General features: G+C 39.7%; 1 protein-coding gene across 3 annotated transcripts in view; it reads right to left on the bottom strand.

Annotated features, from left to right (window-relative positions):
• LARGE1 (LARGE xylosyl- and glucuronyltransferase 1) overlaps positions 1-22,131 on the bottom strand; it is a 276,217-nt gene that overhangs the window by 22,561 nt on the left and 231,525 nt on the right. For all 3 annotated transcript variants that reach the window (XM_090143138.1, XM_031600072.2, XM_090143139.1), the window contains one exon: positions 12,582-12,737. In XM_090143138.1, the coding sequence (XP_089999264.1) occupies positions 12,582-12,737 (156 nt within the window). The remainder of the gene's footprint in view (positions 1-12,581; positions 12,738-22,131) is intronic.

Below are 22,131 nucleotides of genomic sequence, written 5' to 3'. Positions count from 1 at the left end.
TGAGGCAATGATGAGTGGAATTTGAATACATATCATTTTCCCAAGCCTCGCTCCTTCCAGTCAATGGACATGAGATAAGAAGAAAGGCCTTTTATGTAAACAGATGAGGCAGATAGTCCATCGTATTATGGTCTATGTATTGCATACATCATACATATTATGGACTTCCAACATCCAGGCTAGCAATGAAACAGTGAACAATCACAACATTTAATACCACCAAGTTTCAGAGCAAATGTTCCAATATGATGCATAAGGCCATTCCTTCTGTGAAGCAGTATTTTAAACCACTTGTAGACATACAGCTCCAGTAGAGAAGACTCAGCAGCAGATTAAGTTTGTACTCTGAACTGAGCAATTCCCATTCTGCTGCCTCTGCTAGAGAATGCTAAGTGTTGCTAGGGGCATGGACAGACAGCTGGAAAAGTAACATCTTAAACTGAACATTAGTCAGTTTCCTGAGATGTACATATCTGCATCAGTATAATTTTGCAATGAAAATAATCTTTCAACTGCAGAAGAGCCAGAATTAAGCACAGGATTTGTGCTTCTGGATACCTGGTTTGAGAAACTTAAAGGATGTCAGATTACCAGAGAGCACGTATTTCTTGGTTTTCTTGAAAATCAAGACCCTTCAAAGTCAAAATAGGCAAAAGAAAGCAATTCAATCCTGACTCATGCAGTCACGTAGCTTTAAAAGAATAAAAGTTTAGCTATGGGAAAAGGAGGAAGAGAAAAACTGACCAAATGTCTCAACAGCTGACCAATTCCATCACTGAACTACATTATTTAAAGCCAAACATCTGGGTAGATTATTTAAAATGCACTCATTTAAAGGGAAAAATCAGTCATGCCTGCTCTAAAATGTCCTACAAAATGCAGCGCAGATGAAAATTATATATATGGTGTTGACACATCAAATAGAGTTCTGTTTGCGTTGCTCTGAAATGTAGGTTATTAGTAAAGGTACCATTTTTCACACTGTATTTCTTAAAAGCATTCTGTAAGAAGGATATGATTACCTATTTGTCAGTGCAGAGTAAATTAAGACAAATATTCATTTCAGATTTTCACAAGTTTTGATAAAACCACAGCGGATTTCAAAGCTGTTTCATGCAACAAACAGATTATGAATTACAGACATTTATTTAGATTTTAAGATCTGTTCAGAAGGTTTAAAGCAATAGTTTACAACAGTATCATTAAGAAAAAACATTGGAAAATGTAGGTGTTTCTTGTTCTAATGCTGTGCTAAGAACAAGAGCTGTTGTTCTTGGAACCGTAAGCATGATGGCTGCCATCAACAATAATGTGAGAACTGAATGTTTTCCTGTGAAGGCTGATGGAATAATTCCCAGTATTTTTCTGTATATCACTCTTTAATCTTCTTTTGAATAATGGGAACATCTCCTTTGGTTTCAATGAGTTTTGGATCAGGATCTCACTCTTTCTTGCTATTGTTCTGCACAGATCTTAAAATGCCTCTCAGGAGAGACTGCTTTTAGAAAGATGAGAGTCTGAATCTTGACAAATCTTTACTCAGGCAAAACTACTGAAATCAAGATCCCTTGGTGGAACAGAAATCAGGAATTCTTTAACATATTGCTGGAGTTCCATTCATTCTGCTTTGCAGATCATAATTCAGCCAAGCTTTATTTATTTATTTTAATTTCAAAAGAACATTCAAACAATATATGAATTACACCCAATTTTCACAACAATGCCTATAAAGAATATATATATATACACACATACATATATATATATATTACCAGAACTATCAAGGAGCTTTAAATGTAAATGGTTAAGACCATTGGTGATAGGTGGATGGTTGGACTGGATGATCTTATAGGTCTTTTCCAACCTTAGTGATTCTGTGATTCTGTAAGACGATATCAAAGCACTGGGGAAGTTAGCCATGCCCTAAAATGTTCATTTTTAAATCCTCATTTTTCCCTTTTATTCAATCTAGTTCAAGGATGATTTTGTTGTGGGTTTTGTTATTTTTAAGAGAAATATTTACAGCTATAATGGAATAGTGCTGCCAGCTTCTGAGGTTGAAGAAATAAGCAAATATTTACCCCTTTCTTTCCTCCAGTGACGTTAACATCAGATCCTTAAAAATGGACAGCTCGTTACTTGAATATGCCTCTTGCCTGATGACTGACAACGGTACAAAGTGGAAAAAATGCCATAAAGCAAAATACGTGCACTTTACGTGTTCACTTCATACTTATTAGTGTAACAAATGATTGCACAGCATAAAACAAGTCACAGCCAAAAAAATCCCAACCTTTCCTTTAGAGTTACAGCAAAAAAAAACCAAAAACCTTTCTTTTGGGCATCTCTTTCTTTTGTAGTTATGCTACTTGTGCAGGTGCAAAGGTATCAGTTTCATCATTCTTTTAGGCAGTACTGCTCTTTTATTGTTCTCTGGCATGACTTTCTTGGAGGTAAGAGCAGGAAAGGAAAATTTCCTACTCATTCTTGCCTTGTTGTCTCTGCAGACTGAATTTACCTAATGGCAACTCTTTTAAGTTTTTTTTTCTTTAACTCTTTTCTCTTTTAAGACAAGCCAAAACTCTTGTTATTGCTGTGCAGGCACCTCATACATTGAAGTGTGAGACTTTTAGCAAATACAGGGTCTTCAACAAACCCCATATTGGAATACTCTTGTACTTCAAGTTCATATCACTGAAGTGGGAATACAAGCAATTCCTTTATTATGGAAAGACTTTCAGTGTATCTAGCTTATCTGTTTTACCAATGCTTTGTCAGTCTTCACTTACTCTGCCTATACATTCACATACTCCCAGTATCATGCTACAACCTATTTACTGTGAAGAGAGACCGTCTATAAATACCTACTACACACAGTTGCATGCCATTTTTACAGACACATTTTAAATGGAAAATGTTATGAATGCACAACATTCAAAATACAAGGAACTGTCTAAGATAGCCACATACATAACTTTAAAGTTACCTCTTTACAAGCTACTTCATATTGTTTTTCAGTTACATGATCACATAATATTCCTCAACTGATACAATCTCACCTACAGCGTGGATCTATTCTTTATGGACAAAAATTTTATAGCTTGCTTTAAGATTTGTTCCCACATTATACATTCATGAAAAAATGGGCTTATAATGGGGATCTGACAGATCTGTGCAAACAGACACTTACTTAAACACAGTTTGCCATCGAAATAAGGATCTTAATGTCAGCTGGATTTGATAAAAAGATGGCATACCCATTATGAGTCTCTCCATTATACTTATAAGAAAATGCCTAATATAACGAAGACTTTTCATTCTTAGAGTATCAGCATGCATTTTTTCAAAAGCAAGTTCCTGCTTAGCATGAGTTTCATTCTTTCTACAAGATTTTCTATATGTGAAGGCTACTTGCCACTGAGCATGTGGGAAATTTCACCTCAAGGAAACATTCTTGCAGTAGAAAGGCGATGTTCTTTTCAGGCTATGTGCAGTAGATATTCTCTAAGGAAATATCGTAGAGGAAAACAGCAAGTACTTTCATTAGCACATGATGTTACTTGTTTCTGACATAAAAATGGCAGCACGCAGAGAGCACCATGGCATACATGAGGCCAAAGCAAAGAGGCAACCAGCCGTGGCAGGGGATCAGATCTCAGCTAGATCTCAGGCCAGATAGTTCTCAACTCCACCACGAATCCTCACCATTTACCAAGTCCAACTGCCTAATGCACTTGTTTGAGATGAAGTGGTGCTTTCTCTGCATGCAGCACACAAAAGACTTGTATGACACATGGCACATAGCATGTATCTTTCACCAACAAATTAGTTACTCCTAGTGAAAATGCATCAGTGATCAGCTTCATTTTTTTTAACTGTCACAGAAATAATTCACTTCCCACCAAAACTTAAAGGATTTAAATTAGACTGATTCAACATCCAGGATCAGAAGTATTTTCTTTGGGATTACTGATACTCAAGAAAAACCTGAAGAAAAAATGTTTTGTGTGTGGAAGGCTATTTAGACTTTGGGAAGAGGATGAATCCCCTCATGCAGACATCTTTCTTTCATAAGAGAGGGTAAGGTGAAGTGAGAATACATGAGGCTTAAGTAACTCAGTAAATATCATGCTAACACAACAGGAAACTGAGCTGCTTAGATGAAAACTTTTAACTTTCAGATCATCTTTCCTTCTCCCAGGTGTGTGCAGTTAAAATTCACAGCAGAAAATCAGCTCAGCTTAGCCACTGAGAGATGAAAAATAAAACCAGCTAAGGATGAAACTACAATCTTGCTATAAAATGCAGCAGTTTCATTTCCTCCTGTATAGCTGCCCCAGTTCCCACCAGTAGGAAATTTGTGTTGCAACATTTAGCACTTTTAAAGTGCGTGAATCAGTTGTTGCCTTTAGCATGGCATAAACAACAACAACAACAAAAAAAAACAGACGATGATGTAAGGAGGAAAAAACACTTACTGAGCGTTGTTTGGGATGACCTACATAAAGTACTTCTGTCTTCTCCAGTAATTAGTAATAAAAACCTGACTAATCCCATGTCAATGAAACCTTTATTCTTCCCATGTCATAAAATTTTGTACGTTTGCTATGGGGCAAATTCAGCCTTCTATTAAACACAGCTGTGCTTAGGACAAAGAGAAGTATAGTGTCTGAGCAAGTCTACCTAACAAGACTTTTGCTGTCAAATAAATAAAATAGATAATCTTATTGCTAAACGGAAGTAATGGCTTACCTTTACTATGAATGATCAGCACAGTTAAGAACCCAAAAAATTCCTGGCATGCATAACATGACAATTAGGCATATACGAAGTACAGTTTTGTGTATTCTCAGCTGCAGCTGTGAGATCTAGCTAGTTCTCTGAATTTCCCTTCTCCAGGTCCCCAACACCCATTCTTGGCAGAGCTGTTTATAGCCCCCCCTTGCACCGCAGTGCCTTGACAGTCTGGTCTCATGTTTCTTCAGACTGCCCTTTTTCTATGGCAAATTCCATAGTGTATTCTATGTCAGCCCAGTTTCTAGCCTGACAGTCCTTGTTCAAGTCTGACAGCAAACTGCACCCGGAGGCACCCATCACTCCTTTTCTCTTCCTATCCCTGGTACTCCCTCTCAAAACTTCTGTCTACAGTAAATCTTCTCTTTAAGCCTTCCATGGAATCCCAGAGTCCCAACAGGTTGGAATGGCCCTTAAAATCCACGCTGTCCCAGTCCACTCAGGCTGCTGAGGCCGCCATCCAACCTAGCCTTGGACACCTCCAGGTAGGGGGCACCCACAGCTTCTCTGGGCAGCCTGTGCCAGTATCTCATAACAGGATCCTTTGACCTGAATTTTAACTTTTTACAAGTGAAAGTTTTTTTTTTTTTCCTCCTCCATATTGCCTGGACAGCAGTGAGGTTAAGGATCTCTCTCAGAACAGAGATCACACTCATTTCTGCTCTTAGCTCTACTGTTTGGTAAAACCTGGCTCTGAGCGTTCTGAAAGAAACACAGAAAATGCCCATCTTCATCCTGGTCCCTCACTTGCAGTGTACTGCATTGTTCTGTGGCACTGGCAAATTAATAATCTGATCAGACATATCCATGCATGTTCCAAAGGAATCTCCAGAGATCTTACCTCCTACTTAGCAAACAAAGCACAAGTGAGAGTGCGTATATTATAGGGGGATTTTTCAGCCCTATAATTTGCATAAATTTTTAGCAGCCTGGCAAAAGACACATTCTTGGCCCCAAGTTCACTCTTGCTAAATGTCAGTTCTTTCTCTGAACTAGGGAGTAGTTCCATGAAGAAGTCATCTGAACTTGCACTGTGTGCAACCCCCAATGCTTTTCCCCATGCTTCACTTTAAAAATTGAGAGAAGGAAAAGAGAGACATACAAGACGTCAAAAAGAAACATAGTTCACAATTCCCCCATCTAGCAATACTGTAAGCAGCTGAAAGCAGTGTAACGGGAAGTTTCAGGCAGCTAGAAGGATGTGCTACCAGCTCAGCATTTAATAATAATAACAGTTTTAATAATAGAAACAACACAGCTGGGCAAGTTAGGATATCCTGTCAAAACTGCTATAAACCACCTGTTATTGCTAGAGAAAGGCTATGACATGACAAAACAGTACCTTTATATGCCAGTCCAACAAATGATGCAGTAGGCAGAAATACTGCAGGAACAATGTCAATCTTTGGAACAGCAGGAGTCTGATTTTAAGTTCAGCACCCAATTACTGACCTGGAAACTCCCTTTATGTGCCCTTTTTAGACATTCAGAAATCACTGAATTTATTAGTTGAGTGTAAATTATGTGGCACATAGTAGAGTTTAAACTACGTAGCACATCAATCTCCTGCTCTTCTGATGGATATTACTGGATTGCATGCAGAGCTATTTGCTACTATTAAGAATCAGTGCTTTTATACAAAAAAGTAAATAAGTTAGAAGACATTTAGGAAGTACTGATACACCTAAGCGAGTGTTTTCAGGGAGAATAAGAATTTTTATGCTGTCCCTTTGTGCTGCACAATAGGAAAATGAAAAAGTGGGGAAAATCTGGAGCAAATCTTCTTTTAAGTCTTCTCTAGGGGTAATCTACTCTTTTTCTCCAAAATTGAGTGAAATCAGTGATAAGGCTCCCATTGATCTTGCTCTAGGTTTTGGATCAGGACACAGGCTTCAGTAATGGGGGACACCTCATTCAACCTTCAGATTTAATGCTGTGGCAGAAGCACCTGGTGAGAAGCTGTCTGCAGGAAACGAGTTTTATGAGAATGCTAAAAGGTTGAGTGTGTGTGCCTGTGCTAAAATCAGGCTTACAGTATGTATCTCATAGCACAACTACAGAGATAGGAGGCAGAAGATCACATTGAAGTATTTTAGATGCTGTGGTAGGTTCTTTAGAATGAAGTGCTGTACTTTACATTAAAAGCCAATAGAAAACATTTAATTTAGAGGGTTTTCCTAAAATCTTCTCCCTCGCATCAAAGTAAAAAAGGGCTAAGAAAGAGAAATAGCACAGAAGATGTAGAATGCAATGGCTGAGGACCCACTACAAAGGCCACTGGAGTCATTGGCAGTATTTACAGGAGGATTTGGTTCATAATCTGAATTTCACATTTGAATTTCCCATCCAGAATCTGCATATAAGGCAAAGAGGTGAATGTAATACCAGTTTGCAGAGAAGAGCCAGCTCTGTGTAATCCCATGTTAGCACATACAGAATGAAGGGGATTCAGAGTGATGCTCTGCACTGAGGAGCACGTGCCAGGCCCCTGTCCGCAGTATGTCTCTGAAACACACAGCACCTTTCAGCTTCAGTATTCCAGTGAAAGGATAAAATATGTACGTACACATAAATGTACATACAACTCTTTTTATATAAACAGAAAAATGACTCTTGCGTCTCTCCGTTTCTGAATTTGCATTTCTTTGCCTCCAATATTTCATTTTCAAAGCTCTATCTGTTCTGTTCGTTCCTATTTGCAACTTTTTGGAACCTACTAATAGTGCAGCTTGGTGCAGCGTCCAATGAGATCAGTGCTGTGCAATATGGGATCCAAAGACTGACTGTAGACATCTAAAAATTCAGTGTGTGAAGCTATACTTCCTTAGGAAACATTAAAAAAAAAAAAAAAAAAGAAAAGAAAGAAAAAAAGTACTAATCTATATTAATGCATACAGACATGTATACACAAGCATACATGCATGCACACAGCCAGGGAAAGAGTGACAGATTAATGTAACATCTGATTACCTTTTAAACTAATACCTCTTTACATCTCCCTGACATTGTAAAGAGTCTTTAAAAAGGGAAGATACATAATTTACATTCATTTTAAGGCCGTCTCAGTACTGATGAGAAGTGTAAAGGGGCCTTAGAGTTATGTGTAAAGGGCCTCAGAGCAACAGAATCAGCCCAGTGGTGCCCACTGTCACATTTCTTTTTACATTTTCCAGATATTTGCATTACAAATGAGATTCTTTAATTACAGGTTGCACTCTAAATAAAACATCATTACAAATATTAAACTGCAGAGCTGCAATGGCTGGCATATTGGAACAAGACCTTAAGGGTACATTCTGCCACAGCCAGATTCTGAGTGACAGCCTCCTAACAAGCCACTGCTTCTTCCACAGCAGGGCTCGGCGGATTTAGTGCTTAAGTAATTCTCTCTGATTATAAAACTGGCAGAGGTATTTCAGCATTCTGACCACTGGTCCACAGTGCAGAGAAGCATAGTCAAATGAAGGAGCAACTTTTCATAGTACTGTAGTTTGGCTTAGGTTGGAAGGGACCTTAAGGATCACTGAGTTCCAGCCCCAAATACTTACACTTATACTATAATTAGCACAATACAACCCAGTTGTCTTTTGAGGTTGCTAGCTTCAATTTGGAGAAGAAAGGAAAAAATAACAGCTGTAACATAAATAACAATTCCTACCTTATGCATATTTGGTTTTGCAAGAATTACAGCCTTTTTCTAAAAATACATTCTTAGGAATCCTAACCCTATGTCTGCATCTTGTCAGGCTAAAGGTAGCCCACACCTATTCCAGAATCCTGTCTCCTGCAGTGCTGCCTGGAGAGGAGTATAAAAGCAGTGTGTGTGTGCAGTGATGCTTTCTCAGAACACTCCTCCAGTCCTGCACTTGGGCATAAGGATTTCCTGCACCAAAGCCTAACAGCTCCTGACTGATTTTGTTTCCACAAACAATCACTTTTTGAATACAAGTGTATTTTTAGCAACATTACTTCCTGTTCAAAGCTTCATTGCATCTTGGGTGAAATACCTTGCTTTGTTTTGAACCTGCTACTTGCTATTTCCACTTCATGTCCCCTAGTCCTTGTTCCACGAGGAATGACAAACAGTGGCTCCCTGCTCACCTTACATGATGCTCTTTGTCTGAACACTGTCCTGCCATACATCATGGGAATGCACTGTATTTTAATAGGACTCCTGTGACACTGTGTGTGCTACAGCAGAGTGAGAGAGGGGGAGAGAGAAGTTTTCATGATAATCCTGTTCTTAGGGTCTCATAACATCAAAGTCAAAACTTGCTTTTTGTATTCTACAAAAAAAAAAAAAACGAAATTGACAAGTTTTGAGCTGGGCTTACATCAAGGGCAACTGATTAAAAACAACGTATTCTCCTAAGTGACTATTCTTAAGCTATCCAAAGTTAGGTATTTTCTATATCTCATTGTTTTGATAGAAGGCTGTTAACTTTTTGGTGTCTCTTGGCAAGTTAGGACTCGTATATTTTTGTACGTCTAGCTCAATCTTTTCCAGTATCCTCTTTTTTTTTTTTTTTTAATTTATAAGAGGAAGAATGAATTACATTTCCTATTCAGACAGAAGCCATACCATACACCATATTGCGTTCTACTTGTCTTGAATAAGAAACAGGATTGAAGAGTTAGTCATTTCCAGTGTCTGTCAACCAAACACAAGTTCAGTAAAATGAGCCATTTTTGAACTTTTGTAACAGCCATTTCCAGCAGCAAGAACTTACATTCAGTGTGCATTGCTCCTCAACAACTTGTCATCTGGAATGAAGTGGAAGCAGGGGTGGGTGTCCTGGAAAGAATACAGCGATACTGTCTGGACATGCAGAGATGGGATCAGGAAAGCCAAGGTGCAGACAGAAATAAACTTGGTGAGGGATGTGTAAAATAATGAGAAGGGACTCTGTAGATATACTGGTCAGAAGAGACAGACCAAGTACTGTGTAATCCCCCGATAAATGAGAAGAGAGAACTGGTTACAATTCACATAGAGAAGGCTACGGTACACAATGACCTCTTTGCCTCAGTCTTCAGTGGCAGTCAGGCTTCTTGTATCTCTCATACACCTGAACCTCCAGGCAGGAGTCGGGAGAGCAAAATACCTTCCACTGTAAGAGCGGAGGAAGTCTGAGACTACCTCATGAGACTGAGTGTGTACAAGTCTACGGAGCCTGATGATATGCATCCCAGGGTCCTGAGGGAGCTGGCTGATGTGGTTGCCAAACTGCTCTCCACCATACCAGTCCTGGCTGTCAGGTGAAGATTCTGGCCACTGGAAAAAGGGAAATATCACTCCCATTTTCAAAAAAGGGAGAAGAAAAACCCCGAGAACTGCAGGCCATGAGCCTCATGTTTGTGCCTGGGAAGGTCACGAAGCAGATCATCCTGGAAGAGATGTTAAGGCACAAGGGAAATAAGGAGGTTATCCAAGAAAGCCAGCACAGTTTCACCAAGGGCAGATAGTGCCTGACCAATCTGGTGGCCTTTTATGATGGGGCAACAGCATTGGTGGACAAAGGAAGGGCAACTGATGTTATCTACCTGGACTTCTGCAAGGTCATTGACAAGGTCCTGCACCACATCCTTATCTCTAAATTGGAGAAACATGGGTTTGAAGGGTGGACTGTTCAGTGGATAAAGATTGGTTGGATGGTTGCAGCCAAAGGGCTGTGCTCAAAGGCTATACGTCCAGCTGGAGGCCGGTCATGAGTCGTGTTCCCCAGGGATCCATCCTGGGAACAGTGCACTTCCACATCTTTATCAAAGACATTGGGATTGAGTGCATCCTCTGCAAATCTGCAGATGACATCAAACTGAATGGTGCAGTTGACACAATAGAAGGAAAGGATGCCATCCAGAGGGATCTGGAAAACTTGAGACATGGATCCTTGCGAACCTAATGATTTTCAACAAAGCCAAGTGCAAGCTCATTGAGAGCAGCCCTGTGGAGAAGAACTTGGAGGTTCTGGTGGATAAAAAGCTGGACATGTCCCAGTAGTGTGCACTTGCAGCCTAAAAAGCCAGTACTTGATGGAAGCTTATAAGCAGGAGGGGAATTGACATTTTGAACAGAAAGCAATAAGGCAATGGGGAATGGCTTTGAAGTAAAAGAGGGGAAATTTAGGTGTTCAAGGTTCAGTTGGATGGGGCCTTGGGCAGCCTGATCTGGTGGGTGGCAGCCTTACCCATGACAGAGGGGTTGATACTGGGTGACTTTTAGGGCCCTTCCAACGTAAGCCATTCTATGATTCTACATTTAAGAACTTACAGAGTTCTGGAAAATACAGCAACAAATCTGTGACTGAATTCCTGCTCTTCTAACACACACAACTGCAAATTCAGAATAATTTTAACCTGCATACTTAAAACATGATGAAGATGTGTTTTGTTTCATTGTCTTTATTCTCAACGTCTCGCTCCCCTTTTCCAACCCCCTACTCTATCTATTGTATCCTGATGTCTCTGGCCATCAGCCTCTTAGTGATCTTTTATTACATTCAGTTCACTTGATTCTCTAAAAGCCTCTCACTCTTGCAGAGGATTTTCTTTCTCCGTATGTTTTCACTCTTGCTGTGCACTTTCTCTCTTTTGTCTGCTTCAGTCTCCTTGAGTTAATGTTTATCTCCAGTTTTTCATCATTTCCCCACCTCTTTCAGATGACTGTGGGAAGGCTGAATGAGTATCTGGGAAGCCTTGCCTTGGGCTAAAATAGATGCATCCAATCTCTGAGTGCTACAGACAGAAAACTAGGGCTGGCTTCTCCTGTGGTCACAGGCAAAATGGAGCTTCAATGATTCTACATCGCTTCTTATCTCTGAACTGCTAATGCGTACATGATACTGACTTTGCTTTATTGATTTTTATATAGAGAATTTTTAACTTTTTAGATAATTGTGTATTTTTTTTTTCCTTTAAGATTATACAAAATGATACAGTTTTTTTTTGGATTTCCTTTTAGGCTACACAGTCAAAATTGATACTTGGTCTAGAAATCTCCACAGACCACATTATACATAAGGAGTTCATATGCATCTGTGTATAAGTGTTTCAAACAACAGTTTCTTATACTGGAACTATATGTACTAAGGCACACACATACTTAAGAACATCTGTATGTAAACATCCTTGATTTCAACCATTTTCAAAGGATTTGTTTCATCTGAAAGGTTCTGATTGCAAATTTTATGCAGATACACTTAAGTGCTGCTGTGCTTTGGAGTTGGGGCAGAAAGAATTCACTGCCTATGTGTACCCTGAAGTATTAACTCATTCTACAATTTACAGTACCGCAAAAACTCATAGACCTAACCCAGCAGTCCTGATATTTTCATTTTCTCTTCATTATTTGTGCATTAGTATCTACTAGCCAAAGTCAACATTGTCTTACGCTGAACAAACACAGCAAGAAACAATCCTTTCTCTTGGAAAGTTTTAGGTCTAAGGATGAGATTTGCAGAATTGCCTAATGGAATTAAGAGCCCAAATTCTCATTTTCAATTTGTGAACTTAGCTTTGATGGGGATTAAAAAAAAAAAAAGGCAGCCAAAAATACCACCAAAACAAAAACAATAGAGGAAAGGCAAGATTAATACCACAGTTTTACGGGGAAGGGACTGAGGCACAGAGAGATTAAATGATTTGCACAGCATCACTCTTGGAATCTGAGCACTGACCTCAATTCTCCCGAGTCCCTACCTACACAGCCAATTCTCCAGATTTTCATGTAGCTTGTGCTAGGTATGAAACTCTCTTTACAACTTTCAAGCCCTCAGTGTGCCACTTACGTTTTCACTGTTAACATCTGCCTCGCTGGGACAGCCAAAGAGTTCCCGTCTCAGCAAGTTCCCGTCGTATTCCAGGAATGTCAGGTAGAGGTTGCGGAAAAACTCCACGTGCTTGTTTTTCACTCGCAGCTTCTTTGGTGAGTTCCAGTGAATCACCTCAGGAGGAAAAAGAGAAAACGCGGCCTGCTGTTAGAATACAAATTGGCACTGCCCATGGTTTTTGTGCGTTTAGTTTAGAGCCCACTTAAAATCAAAGAACAACCCCAAAACTACATCACAGAATCATACAATCATTAAGGTTGGAAAGACCACAAAAATCATCTAGTCCAACCATCTAGTCATGCCTGATACTAGTCTAGACCATGTCTCTCAGTGTCACATCCACATGTTTCTTGAATACCTCCAGGGAGAGTGACTCCACAACCTCCCCAGGCAGCCTGTGCCTATGCTGCACCACTCCTGAGAAGAAATTGTTCCTAATATCCAAATTGAACCTCCCCTGGAACAACTTTAGGTTATTCCTTCTCATCCTATCACTGTTCCCTGGGAGAAGAGGCCAACCCACATCTCTCTACAACCTCCTTTCACGTCACTGTAGAGAGCAAAAAGATCTCCCCTGAGCCTCCTTTTCACCAGACTGAAAAATCCCCGTTCCCTCAGCCACAATGTCTTTTCTGCATGAAGGCTTTACCACATTTTGATGATTCGCTTTTGAACTCTCCATAGGACAACCTGTACAAATGAGTTGGGGTACAGCTGTAGGTTGTGATGCAGCATGGCATGAACTCTGCCACAGGTCTACCACAAACCTGACAGGAAAGAGCCTCTTTGAACAGGGACACGTGGATTTTGGTATTAAATATTAATCTCAGATTTCCATATGACTGATTGATTCACTGTTTAAGGTCAGGTAAGCTCTTCTGTCATTAGGTACTGAGGAGAAAAAGCCTCAGATGAATTGCTGAATGCATGTACACCCTTCAAAAAGGACTGAATCTAATCTGATTTCCTTCTTGCCACTGCTTCATTTAAACAAGGCTGATCTCAGTTGCATCATATAATACAGTGGTGCAGTGCAATGCTTCACTCTTGGAATTCCTATTTCCAGCATGTATTTAAGCTCTTTTAATGGGAGATGACTCTTACACTGGCCTAGTTTTAACTCTAATGCTGACATAAAGGATCCAATTCCCATTTACAACCAGGCGACTTTGCAGTGCGCTCTGACAGTGTGAACAAGAATGGGGCCCTAAGGAAAAACTACGAAGGAGCCAAAAGTACCTTGAAGGAATGATTTCGTTTTATAGAGGCTGTATTTTAGGCAGCCTCTATAAAAAAAAAAACAACCACACAACAAAACAAAACAAAACCCACAAAAAAAACCCCAAGCAAGTGCTTTGTACTCAGTTTTATTCCTATGACTTCTAAAGAGATTAAAAAAACCCATCTCCCTTGGGAACATTTCCAAGTGAGGAGTTCTGGAGGTTCTCTGAACGCATTAAGTTAATTGCATGGAGGCACCGCACCACTCACACAGCCACAGAGCTGCGGGGTGGTCATCTCTGCTCTGTGCATCGCAGCTGTGGGAGGCAGTGGGCACAGAAGCACAGAGCAGCCCCAAGCAGGTGAGCACGCTCCCCTCAGTGTCAGCAAAACAGCTCGGCAGGAGCAGGGAGCCCTCTTAAAACACTCTTTCTGCTTCTGAATGAGCGATCCGCAGGAGGAAAGAACAGGACGTCACCTGAATTCTGCCTGCACTAACTTCAGCAAATAAGAGCCTCTCTACTGAGTATTTGTAACACAAAGAAAACCAACTCACAGCGCTTTCCTCTGTACAGCCAACACAAATGAAATTTTTTTCCAATGTGGAAAGCTTTATCCCTTCCTAGGATTTCACTACTGAAGCTATTAGGATGCAGTACATATAGTAACAGAAAGGAAATGACAGGGAAACAACACTGTTTCAGAAACAGGCACATCAATTTATTCTATTTTAGGAACATGTTCAATCAAGATCATGATCATAGAATCATAGAATAATTAAGGTTGGAATAGATCTCTAAGATCATCTAGTCCAACCATCCACCTACCACCAATGCATCAACACCGTAAATTTGGACAAAATGTACTTGGTATAGATATTTTTCTCAGGTAATGTTATGTTCTTTGCTACTTTTACATTTGCATGTACACTCAAAATTGTACCTTAATTGTCAACTACTTTGCTGCAGTGTTTGTGAACAATACAGAACAATACAGAAACAAAAGGAGCTTTATCTAGCGTGGCTGGGATAAGGCATAAAGTCATGGTGACAGATGTTCAAAACCTTTCTTCTTTGAAAAGAACTTTAAATATTCAATATTTAAATGTAGCAAAACACACAGAACGTATGCAAAAAATCTCAGTGACTGAATCCTACCTCAGGGTAGGGAAACAGGCAAATGTAAGCATAGGACTGAATGTACCTAAAGGGCTGCTAGTTTTGCACAATACTAGGATTCACTTTTTCGAACAAACCTTGAAGGAAATCGTCAGTCTGCTGGTAACTTGCACTTCTTCAGGAATTGATCAAATAACACTGAAAAGCTAGAAAATGGAACTAAAATGCTTGCTAAGATAATCTTTGGTCTATTCTCCCTTTTAAACTTACAGTTTATAAGAGTTTTCTTTGGGGTGTCTTCATGAGCACCCTATGGCCCTGTTGAGCTCTCCAACCACTCCCACCAGGGATTGAGAGCACAGAAAGAGCTAATGATGATAAACTCAATAACTACATAGGTAACTCTGAAAAGTAACACCTCCTATTTATTTCTATGGAAACTACAACAGGTACAAAGAGCACAATAACGCTATTTGACAGAACAAATTCTCAGTTACAAAACACTAGTTTTCAACAGCCACCACCATGCATTTTCACTGGCGATGAACAAGAGCCTGCATGCCTCGCTTGTAACAATCTGCACAAGTGGAGGTGACCACTGTCACTGCTGCCACTTCTGAAACGCACCACTCACCCCTCACTGTGCTCTCATCCACTGTTTGATCCCCATAAACATTCAGCAAGCATCGATGAATATCAGTGGATGCCATTTTTTTCCCCATGGAGGGATTCAATGATACACCTTTGCTCCATATGGATTTCCCTGTCAGACACCATTCTGTCAGACTGCCCCTCAGCTGCCATCTGTCACGTGGCAACAAAATGTAACGGAATATTGTTGGAAAGGTTCAGCCTCTACTGCCATACCACCAACATGCGCCTCTGGAACCATGGGCCAACATCAAAACATAGGAGGGATTACTTTCGGAGCGGCCCTCATGTTCTGGGACAGGCTCCCCAGTGCTGCACACATTTCCCATCACTACATACCATGTCAAATCATAGCCAAGTTCCAGTGTTGATGCCTCTACCAAGTTGCGTGGGGGATGATGTCAAAGCCAGACAATCACAGTTGTCAGTGCAGAGTCTGTTCGCTGCTCTGCTTCCAAGTCTGTTGCGTGTGCAAAATCTGCTAAGTGTCAGGGGCCTAGCTGGTGGTTCAGATCTGATCAGATTTGAAAAGTGTCAGGATGTCGCATGTGTACAGATGTCAGGGGAGCTTGGAGTGAACTGAAGGAAGCTGAATGGAGCTGATGACTGCCTAGAAAAGCAGATTTTTTAATCAAGAAAGACAGAATATGTCAATGCAGCTAAAGAACATGAAGGAACTATGCAACCATCTGGATGACCTGAGGTAGAAAAACCAGAAAACAAGTTTAGTAAAAGAGCAGGCTACTACTCAAATGTAACCTAATTAGAGAAACATTATGTCTTATATGAAAGCATGAAAAGAACAGCAGGTTTCAGAAGGTAATAAGATTCTTAACTATTGATATATAATAATACATTTGAAGGCCATGTTCTTTCTTTCTTTCTTTCTTTTTTTTTTTTTTGCTGTTAGCTCCCAAAATAACCTTGAGCTCCGTATGTAGCCGTCAGGTTTGGTCTACCATACAATCAGCCACACCACAAGTTGTACAGGCCAAGACATCCTTGGTTGGGCTGTCACAGGCATCAGTGACATGATGAAGACAACAGCCTGCTCAGGTAAAGCTGAGGTTGTTACGTTAGAAACTTTACATCAGGAAACAGTGAATTGATTGAAGAAAAAAAAAATCAGTTTGAAAGAGACTACAGGGAAATCAGAAGAAAAAGAATCGAACTAGGAATCCACTTTATTTGCAGACTGAGTAAGTGTTATCCCAACATTAAAAAGGGAAAGTGAATCTAGAAACTAAAAATCTCATTACTACAACATCCCCTTTCTAAGACCAAATAACACAGTAATGCTGCATTTATTTCTTCTTCTGATTTCTCTCTTAGTTTCTAAGCTATTCCAAACCTCTGTTGGCTTACAGAAGAAACTGCACCTGGAACATGTGAAATGCCCCTGCCATTATCCCTGGGCGGACCATGCATCCTTCCTACCCTTATCAAGGCCTCTGGAAACTAAGAAAAATATACTCTTTAATCTTCATTTAGCTATTTAAGTACTGAGAGATCAGAGCTTAAAGTTCCGCATCTATTTAACACTTGGTTAGTTGTCATTAAGCAACTTGGCACTATCTACATTTCCATTCATATAATACTAGTTAATCAACAACTGTTACCATTCACTGATTTCACTTAGCCAGACTCTGGAATACTTCCATCTATTTGTTACCTAGTGAAAAACACAAAGCTGAACTGGTAGTTCCCATTTATTTACCAGGTTCTGACTCAAAGCATTCAAATGATGATGCAATTGCTGTCTCACAGACTGCCAGTGGGATCTGAGATGGAAAATAACTAGGGGTATTATGCACTGACAGAGTACAGGAGAAGGCTCCAAGGTCAGTTATCTGCACTGAAATATACTGAAAAAAGAAATCCCAGCAAAATTCCTTACTCTCCAGACACGTTATTCTCTTTGGAGACATTAAACTTTTCCAATTTGACGTTCAAAGCACTAGAATATAAGCTTCAATGTAACATTATTTCTATAATGTTCTTTATCCATTTTTCCCTCATAGGATCTTCTATCTACAAAAGAAATATTTGGCCAAATGTTTCCTTAACCACAATCCCTTCCATTTTTTTACCCAAAGACAGATCTTGATACTCTACTTCAGCTCTTAGGACATCAGAGAATACAAGATATCCTTCTCTGCCCTTCCCCAGCTTTGTACCTACCTTCCAGGCTGAAGGGGGAAAAGTAAGAATAAATTAAGCCTAAATTTAAGCCTGAAGAGGTTTATTTTTGCAAAGTGCTGAACAGATATTAATTAAGCCCATAAGCACATCGCTATTTAGGTAAATAAGTAAAAGAGATTTCTGTAGATGGATGGCTTTCCTGCTCAAAAACTAGATTCTTTTTTTAGGCAGCCAGACAGTTCCCACTGAAATCATCACAAGTGATAAGCAATTCTGCATAGTACAGCCACTTATATATGTCACTGTAATATTGTCTCAATAGGTTTTTGTTTCAGGTACATACTGTTGAAAAGTTTTGTTTGAATGTGCCCCAAGCCACACTACAAACAAGCAATACCTATTAAACCAATGCCTGGAGAAGAGATGCGTGGAAATGTTAAACTGTGTTTTTATCAGAAACGAACATTTTATTAAAAAAACAAAAAACAAAAACAAAACAAAAAAAGAACACAAAAAAAATCCAACATAATATTTTCACAGTGTCAAATGCTTTAAAGAAATGTCATCAGGGAGATTTCAGAGGTTTCCAAAGTGATATATCCGAAGTACAGAAGTACAAGAGACTCATTTTTGAGCAGCAACCCAGAGATGTAGGCATTGCTTTCAGACGTGGGATTCAAATCCCTGTCCTGTCTGATTTGCTTTCCATGGTCCCAGGGATTACTTTTTGCCTCCTGGCTTGCTACCTAAGCTGCCTGAGAAGCACTATTCTTGCATTATAGTTTTCAGAATTCTCAGTTTGTCCTCAAAGGGTTTGCAGCTCTCCAACTCCTATAACGACGCCTAATAAGAGGCCTCCTGACAGCAGCAACACCTTAAACGTACTTCCACAATATGTCAGTGCTCCTTGTTTGGCAGAGCAGAATCACCCTACTGACCACAGTGTTCATACAAGGGATGGCTGTTTACACCTTTTGGCCCTTTGCTCTTCTCAGTGTAGCTCTTTCTTGCCTGGCTTTAAAAGGTGCAAGACAGCAGAATGCCAGAGCTGCTGCAGATCAGTGCTGAGGTGCTTGGACAGCATGGGGGGTGGCTCAGGGACTGGAACATAGGGAGGTGCAATAGGTCATGTTTGAGGCAGATCAGAAGTGATGTATTTGGGTTATGGGCAAGAAGCTGTGTAAAGTTTTGTAGGCAATGTCATAAAGTTGCTCTAATACAGCATAGGTACCTGGGAAAGGCACAGTAAATCGTATGAAATACTTTCAGAGAGGGGCATTTATGAGGTTAATTTTATATCTACCTGCTAATTCAGTATCAGTTGTGTTTAAAGCTGTCTTCAAAAGCAATCAACAGGATTTAAAGCACTTACCTATCTTGTAGGGAGTAAATTCTAATAATTTGATATACTCCCAGCCTCCAATTTTTGTGATTGCGAATTACCCCATTATGTGTGTGTATCTGCATCTGTATCCTTGACAACCAGACTTGATGACTGACTCATTCAATGAGGTCATGATTCATTGTCAGAGGCATCACAATTCATTACTGTCTTTCATAGGATTTTTCTTGCTATTTGGTTTGTGCCAAATCACAGTAATTGAGATTTCCTTACAGACAGGAAAAAAACTATTAATCAAAAAGGAAAGCAAAGATGGGCCAATCCAGAAAAAGTAATGCATAAATGAAACTCAGTTCCGGACAGATCGCTGCTGGCCAGCAGTGCACATGTTTGTCCATTGGCACTGTGGGCTACTGCAGACCAAGTGAGGAGCTGAGATAAATGAGGTAAGATTGACAGTGGATGCCTACACGTATCTTTTGGCCAGTCTTCAATAGCAACTCTGAAGTGTTTCTCCCAAGGTGCAACAAATGCCATGCAAAACCAGACATCTCTGACCTTCAGAGACTGAAGCTGGCTTGCATGGCAAGAAGAATTAAAGGACATCTGCTTATTCTTAACCTCCTCTTGTTTTCTATTCATACAATCATAGAATGACTTGGGTTAGAAGGGCCCTCAAAGATCACCTAGTTCCAATCCCCTGCTGTGGGAAGGGTTGCCACGCACTGAAGCAAAGCAACTTCAAACAGGTGCCTGCCCTCAGAACGAAGAAAGGAACGTTTCTAAATGCATAATTCCTTTTTTTTCACATAAGTTGTGGTTCTTTCTGTGACAGACAGAAGAACAAAGCCCACAGATTTCAGCCTGTTTGTATACAGTATGCTGTCAAGCACTATACAGTGTGACAAAGGAGGTAAGTAAGCATTTAGACAAACAAAAATACTAAAGTGGTCTTATTTCAATGTTGGTTTAGATGGATTTAAAATTAGTCATTGCTAACAATGCAAAACTTGATTAGCAATTTCTGTTCCTCTTATGCCTCCTCTGAAAGACTTCCATATGCAAGTCCTCCCAGATTTGTATACGCTGCCAAACTGCAGCAAGAAAGTAGACTTCAGCAGTAGTCAAACATCTGACCTTCTCGAACATAAGAGAATTTAAAAAAAATGTTAAAATTGATACTGATTCAGCATAATGAAGACTATCTTAAAAGAAAGAAAAAAAATGACTGGAATTCTCTTTATACACTATGAAATGTCCAAGTGCTTCACGGACCTTTAAAAAGCATGCTGGCCAGCCTGGTTTGTGTAGCAGCAAAGAAGCGTGTGTACACTTGAAGAGCCAGCCCTGGGGGTCTAAGTTTATTTAACACAATGTTGTGTGCAGGAGACAAATCCTTGAATCCCATGGGCTTTGAGACCAGATGGAATTAAATCAGTGCCTTTTCAGTCTGACATGAAGAATAGGGCCTGATCTGACTGAAGAATACTTGACTGGGCCAGTTTTGCCTTAGAATATAAACCTCTCCCTGCATTTCCGTCCTTCCTATGCTATCCTTCTTAATCCTCAAGTACAAACTTTACAATCTGTCTTTCTCTTCCTCTCCCTCTGGAGGTTTTTCATACCTTGTTTTCAACTCCAGTCTTACCGTGAAATACAAGATGTGCCAAATACATTGTGTCATGCTATTTAGATTCAATACTGTGGAAACTGATTAAATTTGCTGATATTAAAAGCACATTTTCTAACATGGACTAAAGACATTTGTTGTTTATTTGAGAAGACTGCATACCAAAACAGCCCAATTTGTTTTAGAACTAGAAATCTATTAAATTTCATAATGCAAATTCACAACTTTAAAGTTCTTCATACCATAAAAAAATATGTATCACAGCTTAACAGTACTGACTGATGGCCACTTTTGTAACAGCTGAGTATAGGGAGAGCTTCACTGAAATCAGTGGGGCTTGCATACGTTACAAAAGGCTCTGCCTCTCTCCTGAAGCAAAGAATTTCAGCCTCAATTCAGCACAGCACTTACGGGATATGACTAATTTCAATGGTGTGAATAAGTTCAATTCAGCTGAAGAAATTGCTTGTGTGTCTACACCCCTTGCTGAGTTAAGTAACGCAGGCCAGTGGAGGATATTTTGCATCTTAGACTTCACTGCCTATGCTGCAATGGAACTGATAGTGTGGTATAATAAATAAATACAGTAAATAAACAACCAAGCCTAAACTGTATTGGTAAACAATTTTCTTAATAATGAAGAAAGGATTCAATTTATTTTTAAGATACTTTTGTTAAAAGATTTCATGTAAGTGTTACATGTGAGTTGGATGTCCCACAGCTGATGGGAATTAGTCAGTACAATCACTGAAGTCTAAAGAGTGATTTGCTTCATTAATCATCAGATGGCTACTTCGAGGTGAACTGAAGCACTCTCGAACAACCTTGATGGATAGCACAGTTCAACTGCCTCCATACAGATGTCTAGTAACACAGAAGCACCTTATGATTATCCTGCCTGTCTAACAGCTGCTTTGCCAGAAGGACTTATGTCTCCTGTAGGCCTGTGCTGTATCTGCCAGTCCCACAGAGATGGAAGAATATCAATGGTGACTCAAACTGTATTAAGCAATTGAACCATGCCTTAGTAATTAGTGTCAATATCTTTTTCTAATGTAAACGTATGCCTCTTAACCTGGTACTGAACCCCACTCTGGCTGTCACAGATAATTATATTATTTAATATAAGACCCTAATTCACAGAAAAATACTGTTCATCTCCCACAAAGGAAGTGCATTTTTCTCAAACAGATCTTTCAGAAAACGTTTTCACTGCCAACACATCTCTCTTCTGTAGTTTCAAGCAACTGATGTTATACACCTGGCAGTTGCTCCCATACATGATTCTGAACAGGACTAGGATTTCGACCAGCATCTTGTTACAAGGCATTAGATCACAAAGCTTCAAGTCTCTATGTCAATCCTGACCTACAAAGATCTATCATAAAACATTTACTGATTAGT

This window comes from Phasianus colchicus, chromosome 1, assembly GCF_987193195.1.
Source record: "Phasianus colchicus chromosome 1, bPhaCol1.hap1.1, whole genome shotgun sequence".
NCBI lineage: Eukaryota > Metazoa > Chordata > Aves > Galliformes > Phasianidae > Phasianus > Phasianus colchicus.
This window is presented reverse-complemented; position numbering and strand designations above follow the sequence as displayed.